This window comes from Lissotriton helveticus, chromosome 5_1 (assembly GCF_964261635.1).
Source record: "Lissotriton helveticus chromosome 5_1, aLisHel1.1, whole genome shotgun sequence".
NCBI classification, from domain to species: Eukaryota; Metazoa; Chordata; class Amphibia; order Caudata; family Salamandridae; genus Lissotriton; species Lissotriton helveticus.
In genome coordinates, this window is record NC_136065.1 from 1190459166 (window position 1) to 1190471165 (window position 12000).

General features: G+C 44.2%; 1 protein-coding gene across 1 annotated transcript in view; it reads right to left on the reverse strand.

Annotated features, from left to right (window-relative positions):
- SHTN1 (shootin 1) overlaps nt 1-12000 on the reverse strand; it is a 711155-nt gene that overhangs the window by 285662 nt on the left and 413493 nt on the right. The window contains exon 9 of the mRNA XM_078643901.1: nt 11082-11228. Within this exon, the coding sequence (XP_078500027.1) occupies nt 11082-11228 (147 nt within the window). The remainder of the gene's footprint in view (nt 1-11081; nt 11229-12000) is intronic.

Below are 12000 nucleotides of genomic sequence, written 5' to 3' on the forward strand. Positions count from 1 at the left end.
CAAGGATCAGAAAGTCATTTTCGTCTAGATTGTTATAGAGATTTACTAGGAGAATGATGTCCTTGTTTACGAGAGACAGGGATAGAATCAGGCAATTGGGATCAGTAAATACGTTGGACACTTTTAGGAGGGTAAGTGTGTTGGCAATGTATGTTATTAGCCCTCCTTTGGGCCTACCTATTGTGCTGCGGATAGCTGGGGAGAAATACGTTTTATAGCCCAGAAGATGGAGCTCTGTTACGGACCATGTCTCTTGGAGGCAGATTATTTCCCCTTGTTCTAGGAAATTCAGGGCCGTAGTGTCCTCGATCTTTGAACATAGACCCGCCACATTCCAAAATAGGAGGGGAATAGTTAATACATCATTTTTTAGATTTGCTGTCACTGGGGGCGGCATCATATTTTCTATTGGGGGGGGGGAATGTGGTAGATTGGGATTAATGTGTTCCACATCCCTTGATGGTCAATCGACCATTTCTAGTGCGCTAAATCGTTTTGTTAGCGGGACATTCTGCCAGGGGTCCCATCGGGGCGGTTCTCTGTGGGCCATCCTCTGCTGTTGTTGTCCCCATTCCTCCCAGTTCCCTCCCTGACGACGTTGTCTTACTAGGTGCCAGGGATTCTCGTACTCACGGAAGCGAGGAGCTCCATGTTGTCTGTTGTCATAAAATGTAACCGGACGTGGGGCTGGTTCAACCCAGGGAAAGACAGGATCCTCAAAGAAATTGTTATTGTTAGGTAAAGTTGTAGGATAAAAGAAAGACAGCGGTTTAATGCTGATACCCCCATTTGCGTTAGGTTGATCCCAGGAGCTGATATAGTCTGCTACCCAGGAATCTTCTAAAGTAATGACGATGCAGTCCCCTGGAAGCAGTTTTCTGCCTTTTCCCACCCAGGGAGTTCTGCACAATGAAGAAATCCTTCCATGGCAATTTGGTGGCATTGGACGGTTTGTCTGTAGCCAATAATGTACTTTATTTTTCAGTGACCAGGGTGGTTCTGCATTGTTCGAAGCTAACTCCGGTACACCAGTCATAACCGCTACGTACGGTGCAGCCTCTGGTGGTAAATCTACAGGGGCTCTAACCTCTCCGGGACCTCTTGGTGCGTTCCTTTTAATTGGTTGAGGAAAGGAATTGTGTGTCGGAGTTTTGGGAGCTGCGTTGTTTCTTGCCGCTGGCTGCAACGAAGATGTTTTTGGTGGCAAGGCATTTCCCTGTTTCGATGTGGTTACTACTTTGATGGTTGGGTTTGGTGTGCTCACGGTAGGCGTTGCTAAGGATATTGGAATGGGAGTCGGTGCTATAGGTGTTGCAGTCTGTGCTACATTCGTTTGGGGAATGACAGGTTTTGTAGTAACGCCTGAGGAGTTCGAGAGGGGGTGCTGAGCAGAGTTGGTTCCCCCTCTATTCTGGGAGACAGCCACCTGTTTGTGTTGTGAGAAAGTAATGAGCTTTGAGATCTGACTCTCTAGTTTTGCTAATTTTTGTTCTATTGGTTGTAAGGATAGTTTAAGGAGATTGGCGATTTTATTTAGCATGATTGCATTATCGAAGTCTATCAGACCCTTATCAGTGGATACTAGAATTGGTGAGTCTATTATTACAGGGGTGGAACCTTCCTGGTCATCCTGATGTATTAGTACAGTGACAGTATTTTGGTCTAATCTTGGAAGTGGAATGTGAGGAGTACTAGGGAGGGGTTCCGTCATAGTTCTATTAGAGATTATTTGGATATTCTTTCTTTTGCTTATTGCACCTTCCCTCCTTCCTCTAGCTTGGATTCTCTCCGTGGATGACGTTTGTGTAGGGGATTGAGGGGGTAAATCAGGGTTTTTTTCTATATCTGAGCTTAGGGGTGAATCTACGAGCACAGATACAGACAGGTCTACGTTGTTGGGTAAACTACGTCTTCCCTCACCAACCACCCTTGGCCTTTCTTGGTTGTTACTGGAAACTGGTGTTCTAGCTTCTGCAAGATTTCCCAGGGTGGATCTTTTGGCGAAGTCTAAATCTAGAGAAACCCTTTTCTCCATTAATGAAATACTTTGGTCAATAAAAGAGTTCGCTTTGGTAATGAAGTCGTCCATGGGACCTAACAGTTTCCCTACACTCCCTTGGGCAACTATCTTCTTTCCTCTAGTAACTACCATGGTAAGATGGTAGGGGGAAAAAGGCACAAATGGTAACAGATAAAAATCTTAAATAGTTAATGTGTTTATAAACATATTAAGATTGTATTAAAATAGTTTACAAAGGGAGTGGCCCAGTCCAGTCTCTCCGGGCCTCAAACAGCCTCAAACAGCCCGGTCTTAGCCCGGGCGCAGCCCGGGCGCGTCCCGGGCGCGGTAACAAAAAGATCAATTAAGTACTCACAAGCGAGGGGGCGTGTCCGCCGGGGGAAGAGGTACCAGCTGGGTTCAGTGGTGGATGCTGGGCCTCGCAGTCCCCCGGTAGTGCGCCTTGTGGTCCTGGGTCTCACAAACCACTGGGAGCGTGCAGTCAGTCCGCCGATTGCGGACAAGCTCCCACCAGTGGTCGGACCTCTGTTGCGAAAACAGCGTTGTAGACCTCTCCTTGGAAATGAGAAAAACCTCCGTTTAACTCGGCAATGGCAGGGAAAAGTGAGCGGCACCCGCGGAGCGGGTGGCGCGAAAGGTAATGAGCAGGCAAGCGAGGGGGCGTGTCCGCCAGGGGAAGAGGCACCAGCTGGGTTCAGTGGTGGATGCTGGGCCTCGCAGTCCCCCGGTAGTGCGCCTTGTGGTCCTGGGTCTCACAAACCACTGGGAGCGTGCAGTCAGTCCGCCAATTGCGGACAAGTTCCCACCAGTGGTCGGACCTCTCTTGTTGCGAAAACAGCGTTGTAGACCTCTCCTTGGAAACGAGAAAAACCTCCGTTTAACTCGGCAATGGCAGGGAAAAGTGAGCGGCACTACGAATTATGCTAGAAACAACATATAGTCGTCTTATTCATCTGTGCCCAGGGACTACAAGTATGTTGTTAATAATACTAAGTGTTCCACACTTATCTTAGGTTTTGTTAAAGCTTCTTTGACCACATTTCCCACAACATCACTAGTTGCTAAGCTTTCCCCTATTCATGCAAATAGGAACACTTCTGATCTATTGATAAGGAAATTTAACAGTATTGAGCTAAATAATTTAAATCTCTGTAAAGGGACGGAAAGCCATAGAAAGTGTATACAATCGTCAACTGCCTTACCAGTCATTATACAAGACTAAGGCAGCTCCTGCCTCTTCCAAATTCACTGTTCTTGCCCCAGAGGCAACACTTTTAGCCTAAATCTACCCACAAAATATATTAAGTTACACAAAAGAATCTGGGTACTCCATCTTTCCCCTTTAACGTGGAGCTAATGTAGACTATAAAATGTCAAAGAGAAAAGTCTTATAAATAGAGCCAGCTATTTACTTGGTTCAACTCTTTCAATACAGTCCAACTTAGGGGGGAATCAAAGCCTCAATACTAGATTTCCTTTCAACTTGTTAAAAACGAGTCAAAGCAAGAAATAAAAATGCAGGCCCGCACAATCAGCCATCTCATTTAGTATATTTTGCATAGTGGGCTTTAGAAATGCTAACTGAAGATATTTCACCAAAACAAACATGGCTACATGGACTCTGGCACTCAGTGGAATAAACCTAGTGGACTATACCCCCTTATCAGCTTTAAATCTAAGATGGGTTATTTTCAGCATATCCTTCAAGGATCTCAAGAACGTGCTATCTAATAATTCAAAATCAAGGGTTAGGGGTGTACTCTGCTATGCCTTCATAAATTTGCACTACTCTATAAAATTACACCAGTGTAAGAATAGTCATTAACTAAATCAAACGCCTCGTTCTATGTACAACTATCAACCAGTGGTTTTTTTTTAATTTGTTTTTTTAAGGTTGGGTTTTACAGTAGTTTCCCAGACTAGAACCATGCCTGTGTTCGATGTAAGACTTCTGAGGGCATAATGATATACACAGTTTCATCAGTTTGTTTCAAGGCATACTTCCAGGACCCCAGCCTGAGGGGGTCAACATTCCAATATCCTTGGAGCATTAGCAAAAATACCTTCTGTGACGCTCTTTGTAGGAGAACACCCACCAATTCCTCACCTTCTAATACTACCTGGGTGTCACCAGGCATCCGAAAGTTTCTCTAGCAATGCTGCCACCTGCCGCTGTGGAGCTAAGCAGCTCTGTGTTTGCTTCATACTGCCCCAGAAAAGACAGAGAAGCCACATAAAAGTGCCACCTTTGCATGGTGATGTATTTATCTGATTTTGCAGAGGGTAAACAATTGTTGGGCCCAGAGTGTCGATTCCTAATTTGTGACCATCTTTGGTGCTAAAATAGGCCACTCCACAAAACGGTGAGGCGAGAGGGCAGTGAGGAATCTGCAGGAAGAGAATATACACCAGATAGAGCATTACCAACAGTATATACACCAGATAGAGCATTACCAACAGTACGAAACTTGTTCTTCTGATGGATACTTCTAACCCCAAATTCCTCCCTGTAGAAAAGGTAGCAAAGAAGTACCTCCCCAGTTGGAGGGTCAGAACAGTAGACTCATCAAAAGTCCTGCAGGACCAAGATAGTGAAATATCCTTCCCGCCGGACCAGACTTTCAACGAAGTAGTGCTTCCTGAAAGTATGCACCGTTGCCTATGTCACAGCCTGGCAGATGTTAAGGACAGGCATGCCAATGCAGTGGTAGCAGATTTAGTCCAGATGGAATGAGCTTGCAAACCTTCTGCCTGCTGCTTTATTGCTAGCTTTATTGCTAGAGCACAGCAGATCTTAAGGCAAGGTAGGATTCACCTTGACAGGATCCTCTTCTGCACGGCCTTCTCTTTTTCGCCCACGAGAACTATACACAAAGCGGATTAGCAACACAGGTCTTTGGTAAGAGTAACAAAAACTTAAAGCCCTTTTGGATCCAACTTATGAAGCCTTGCTTCCTCTTTTGAAAGATGCGTGGGGAACACTGGCAGGGTGATGGATTGTTCCACACAGAAAAGTCACAACTTTAGGATAGAAGGCCACCCAAGTCCTCAGTACCCGTTTGTCTGTGAATAAGGTGGTGTAGGGCACTTGCACAAAAGGTACATGGAATTCACTCATGTTATTAGCTGAAGTCATCACAATTATAAAGACAGTCTTTAAAGTCATTAGACACAGTGAGCAGCTATGTATTATCTTGAATGGTGTACATATGAAAAACATCAAGATCAAATGAAAGACCCACTGTGGCATGACTAATCGTCCAGGAGGAAACGTGCGTCAAACTTTTTATAAACCTCATCACAACGGGTGATATAAGAAAAGTTAGTCCAGAAAATGTAGAAAGGCAGAAAGGGCTGAAAAATAACTTAATAGTTCCCACTGAACGGTCATGCTGGGTCAAGGATGAAAAACATTCCACAACTTGGAATGTAAAGGGTCAATTTTGCAGATACCTCCCTAGGGAAAAAAACTGTCTTAGCGCCTGGCATAAAGGGAATCTGTGGAATGGCATCTGGGAGCAAGAATGACATCCACTACTTCCAGCAGCATATCAAATGCAGTCAGCTGCCGTTGCTCAGTTTCCATGCATGGAGGTGTAGGTTGTGCAGGTTTAGGTGAAGGGGCCTGCCTTGCTGCTGCAACTAAATGGCAGCCTGATCGGAGCACAGATTCACTCTGACTGAAATTTCCAGATACCACACTCTAGTGGCCCAATCTGGAGCCACTAGGATAACTTGGCCGGGTTGCTCTTGATCTTTTTTCAGAACTCAGGGAAGAATGTGCAGAGGTTGGAAGGCATACAGGAGTCCTGTGTTCCATTCCAGCCGCAATGCGTCTCCTAATAAATGTTCTCATGGAACTCCAAAGCACAAAACCTTTAACACTGCCCTTACTTGACTGTGGTAAAAAGATATTGCTAGAGTCCTCTCCACTGCCAGAAGATGCCCTGAGCCACCTCAGGATGTAGGCTATTTGTGAGCCTCCTGGCACTCCACTCCACTCCACACCACACCCTGATTGTTGGAATACCATATGGCGTAAACCTGGACCAGCCTTCACTTGATGGACAACAGTAAGCTTCAGAGCTAGATGAACGACCAGCAATTACAACAGATTGATATGGAGCTGGGCTTCTGCCAGAGACCAGAGCGCTCTGATCTCCACCTCCCCCAAATTACCTCCTCAATCCAGCAGCAAAGCATCTGCCACCACTGTCAGTTCTGGGTGGGGAAGGGAGAGGCCGGCAAAGAGACCAACTGCAGTTTGTAAGCCATCTCAATTGAAATCTGAATGACACCAAATAGATTTATTTGATGCTGATCCCACTGGAACTTCAAATTACATTGTTCAACCTGCACGTGCCATCTGGTGTAACTGACAAGGAGGATGAAGCAGCTAGCTGTTCAAGAAGCCAAAGAGCTGCTTTCACTGAGATCAGGGACTGAGACTAACATCAGGATCATAGCCCAATTGCCCTGGGCCTGTTGCAGCAGAAGGAAGGGCCTGTACTGCAATATATCCAGGATAGCTCCAAATTACTATAAGGAGTCATTTGCATATTCTGCTAATTGAATATGAACCCAAATGATTTCAGGAGGATTGCAGTCATCTGAAGGCGGGCTACAACTGACTGTGGCGAGCCCACCTTCAACAGTCAGTCGTCAGGGTAAGGAAAAACTGGTATCCCCAAACTTCAAAGATGGGCGGCAACCACTGCCATAACTTTCTTGAAGACCTTAGTAGCGCTTGTGTGGCCGAAAGGAAGCAGGATAAACTGAAAGTACTCTTGCCCTACCTGGAACAGCAGGTAACGTCTGTGAGACTGCATCCTATGGGTCCAAATAAACCATGCAGTCCCCTGGTCAAGAGCAGACTATATCTATGCCAGCGTGAGCATTTTCAATTTGTCCTTCAACAGGAAGGCATTCAGAGGTAGAAGGTCCCAAATATGCTGGAGGTCACCATCCTTCTTCGGCACAAGGAAATAGTGAGAGTAACAACCATCTCCTCTTTCAGAAACTGGAAACCTCTTGATAGGACTGCAGTAGCCAACATGCATGCCTCTTGTACAGAATGGAACGGTGCTCCTCAGAGTTGTGCTGATGTGGGGGTAAAGTTTGCTGGAGCAAAAGAAAGGCTTGGGCATAGTCATGCTGAACAATTTGTAGGACCCATCTGTTGGAAGTGGTGGCCTGTCATCTTAAGAGTAAGTGCTGAATCTCCCTTTCCCCCACACACAGAGGATGGGTATAAGGCACTAAGAGCAAACTAAAGTAGCTACGTGGCTGTTACCAGAGGGCAAGGTGACCGGGATGGCTGGCACTTCTGCTGACCTGTATGCTGCTTGGCACACCAACGTCCTGGCCTCAAAAGGATTGGGGCAACTGCTGCAGTGGTGGGGAGAATGTAATTTCCTATTGACTATACCCCTGAAGTAGCCTCCGAATTTTCTGATCCGATGCGGGAGCTGCTTAGTAGGAGACAATAGACGAGTGACTGCACTGTGGCTCTACTTTCTTTAAAATGCTACAAGGAAGAATCAGCTTTTATTCACCATCAAGTACTGAGCCATCAAAGTGCATATCCATGACAGAGGCTTGCCCATCTCCAGAGAATTGTGTGGAATGCATCCATGCGCCTCGGTGGAAAACAACACTGGTGCCAACCACCAATCCCAGGCAATCCATAGTGTCTAGGTCAGCACAAATCACATTGTAGGTCATTTGTTGTCCGTCATGAACTGTCTGCGCCAAAGTGGCCCAAAGGCGCATTGGAGGATGCCGGAAGTGCACCAAAAAATCTGCAGCATGTTTTTCTTGAAGGCTTCTGTCAGACCCTAGTCCAGAGGACCACAGGGCCCAAGAGTGGACCCTGAGCAACTGCACGTACCTCTTCAGCACTTGACACTCAGTGTTAGCGCTGTCCGAGCAGTCCAAGGCTCTCTCGGGTGGGCAATCTAGATCCAGATTGTTACGATTATGAGCAGGGATGAAAGAGGCCTTTTAATTTGCAAATCAGACCAATTTTAAATTTGTACAGACACTTTGTATCTGTATTTTGCAAGGCATGGGAGATGCCATGCATTTATGTTTGCTGCGGGTAATCTTTGTGGTAATATCAAGGAAATCAATAGTAAACCTCTTTCACTCCCTTTCACACCTGCCACTATTCTACTACATGACTTTAGAAGTTGTCCTTCTATTACACGACCTCAAAGTCGACTCTTACACACTGCACTTACTGCTGCTAAACTTTGTGTTTTAAGGCTGTGGCAATCACCTAGCCCTCCCTCCAAAGAGGACTGGATGGTTGCGATGATACAGACAGCATCCTATGAAAAGGTAATTTGTAGGATACAAGACCAAGAACAAATATTCCAGCAGGTGTGGACCCCCTTTCTTTGAGATTCCTGAAATTCAAATTCTCTTTTCTTTCCCTCCCTATATATAGCCTTTTCCCCTTTCCCTCCTTTTTTCCTCTTCCTTAATATATTACAGGTGTATATAATTTGTCACATACTGATTTATATTTATTATATTGTTTTGTAACCTATGAAATTGCCCATCTTTGAACTCCAATAAAAAAATGATGACACAAAAAAGAAATCAATAGTAAAAACTGGCCCAACCAGTTCGGGCTGGACTGTTGCCATGAGGCCCAGGGTCAAGGCTGATTTGCATATGGCCATGTCTGACCTGGGGTGGTGTGGAGTGCAAAAAAACGATGGATTTAGGCCCAGATCTCTGTACTGGGGTGAATGTATGACATTGTTCTGCATTCTGTCCATCAATTGTTGTTTTTGCAATAAAAAATGATGACAAAAAAGAAATCAATAGTAAAAACCGGCCCACCTGGCCATAAAACTGATCTGTCACACCAGCCCATCGGGTATTGCCGGATTGCCATTTGGGCCAGTCCTATTCCGGTTATAAAAGTCAGACAACCCTGCCAGAGAAGCCCTTATCGGCAGTGGTTTTATGTAGATGCATGAACCCTCGCCACGTCCCCTGAAAACAGTAAGCACACACAGTTGATGGTGTTTTATTTAGAATAAAGGGGTGTTTTTTTATGTACACCCAACACATGAAACTTGTGTATCAGAATGGTGGATTTTTTTTTATAATAAGTTCAGCCATCATAATATAGAATAAAAAAAACATTAAAAACATTTTACAGTATACTTCCCTATTACCTATAACAAATAAGTCGAATATGTGTGTGTGTATATATATATATATATATATATATATATATATATATATACACACACACACACACACAGATCATCACTCTGCCAATTGAGAGTAAAAAAAGAAAGGAGAGGAAATTGGTTATATACTTATAAAATATGTAAGGCCCACAGTTATATCATGCAAGTCTGCGGTTAATAGCACCCGCTGCCAAGTTGAGTGCTATGCTTCAATCCTCCTCGCTAAGGGGACAGCGGACCCCATGCAACCCTGTTTATGTTCACCAATTGAGGCTTTAGTTAAAGCCTAGCACTCGACTTGGTAGCGCATGCCGGTAACAGTGGACAGTATATTCGATGTCAGGACTGGTAGAACTGACACCAATGCGGTGTTAATCTCACATCTCCATTAACTGACAAGACACCATCCAAAGATGAAGTAACGAGGTTATACATCGTAAGACTGTGTAGAAACAAGGCACGCTAGCAAACCAATGTAATCACAATAATCAAAAGCACCAATGTGGTAGGAGCTTGCAAGCCACTGTTTTACTTTTTAATTAGTTCAAAAGAACAAACTTCTTGATATTTGTGATGCCTTATATGTGATGCAGATTTGTTGTCAGTGGAACCACCGTTTCGATCAAGAAAATGTTACCATTTGTGAAGACGTTCATTGAAAAAGCAGGCTATGTTCAACTCCAAACTCACAATAATGGTAATCATGATTATCAAAACCTCCAGAAGGAGACAGGTAACAGCATCAAGATTCACCAATATGCCTATGATACATACACAATGCAATTTAAAAATCTCCTTTATTGCAGACATCCAATGCTTCAAACACTGTCTTCACATGATCCAGGCCTGAATGTCCAGCATCTACCTGAAGCTCAACTCAAAAAGAAAGAATTCCTATTGTTTGCCTAGAACAACAAACACGAAGATGTACAAATGAGGCTCAACAATTTGACCCTTGACAACTTTAAACCCTAACTTTCAATAAATACAAAGTCAATTGGACTCACCCTGGACACCAACTTCACTCGTACAGAACACAATGCCTAAAAACAAAGACTGCTGGGTACCTGCCTTGGCGATGCAGCGAGCGCAAGGTAAATAGTTTGATTTATTTACTTAATTTACTCGTGGGCGTCATATGTCTGACTTCACTACCCCCCACCCTGCCCCTCCCCCACCCCGCAGAACTCCCACTGCGAGCCTCCACTGATCACAATGGGTTAACCAACCACAGAGTTCACTCAGATCACTCCTAGATCAAAATATTAGGGCCACCCTGCACTAGTTTGTTGAAAGTTAACTTTCTAGCTCCTTCCCAAGTTAGGTCACATCCTCTTAAAACCGTAGATACACAAAGACTGGATAGAACATTGCATTGACACTCCCCAGCGGTCAGTCAACCCACAGATAATGGGCTCCACTGTTGCTCAATACATTGTGTTTGCTGCAGATCCTTAACAACAGGTGTAGGTGGGAATGGTTACACAAAAGATGCTAGAAAATGTCTATTATTTGCATATTGTGTTGTGGTTGAAAGGGTGACGTGTGCAATGCTGCGACTATTGGTCTAACTGATATCATGCAAAATGCCACAAAAATGTTTTTAAAAAAACAAATGCACCCATCAACTATCCACCTCTACTACTGCTCATTGACTTCATGCTGGTCTTAGACCCTGTACAGCCCTCCCTGCCTTTTGGCTAGGCTCGCACTGCATAAGTGCAACATACAGTTGCACAGGTTTACACCTTTCCGAAACACAAGAAAATGAAGGATGGGATTCAAATCACTTGACAGTTCAAAAATAAAACGATGACAATGCTGGAAATGAAGGCAATTGTCTATGTTACCTTTTGTTGATGGGCAATTTTTTCTTCTTCCAATTTCTGGGTTAATTTGGAATTTTCATCTAATGCCTTTAAAAGCTGTTCATTGGGTGCAGCGCTCTGAAGCAGAAGCTGGCTTTGCCGTTTCATTTTATTCTGTTCAATGTACATCTGTAAAATTAAATGCATGCTCTGTTATCAAGTAAGATTTTCACAGTTCTACAAACATGGAGACAGCGAACACTGTAGGGGCCCAATAGAGTTAGTCTGTATTAAAACAATGGAACTGATATCCAAGTACTGCGCATGTTGAATGTGTTGGTGATTTTTCGAAAAACACGGCTTGTCTGATCCCACGGAATGCCATGCTACCTTGACGCCTTTGCTCATCTCCCAATATCCGGGCCAGTACGGGCATTCTTTCACTGTGGCATTTCCCTGGCAGGTTACACAATAGAGGCAGCTTTCGAGGTACATTGGTCAGCTAGAGACGACCTCATTCAAGTCTTGGCCTCCGGTAGTTCGGGAAGGTTAGAATTTTCTTTGTAAAAATGTCATCTTACTGTATTTTCATTTCTGTATTACATGGAAGAATGCCAGTAAACCACTGTAATGACAGTGGCTTTCTTAAGAACAGTGAAGTTATCCAGCTAATGGTTAGTGGTAATCGTACTCACTTTTGTAACTATGATTCCTCTACAGTGTCATTTTTGTATATTGTGGTTGGTGCTGCCGAAGTAAACCTTCTGGGCCCAAGGTAATCGTAAATCCAAAATATGCGCCACACGCGTCGCGTGTGACGTCCCTTTGGCGCACTCGAAAAGAATTATTCCTCTTTTTTTCGTTCCAGGTAGTGTTTATTTTCAATTGTTCTTCATTTGTTTTTCTTCAATACATTTTCATAATATATCAACTTTTTTGCCCAATGCATTTCGGGCTGAGG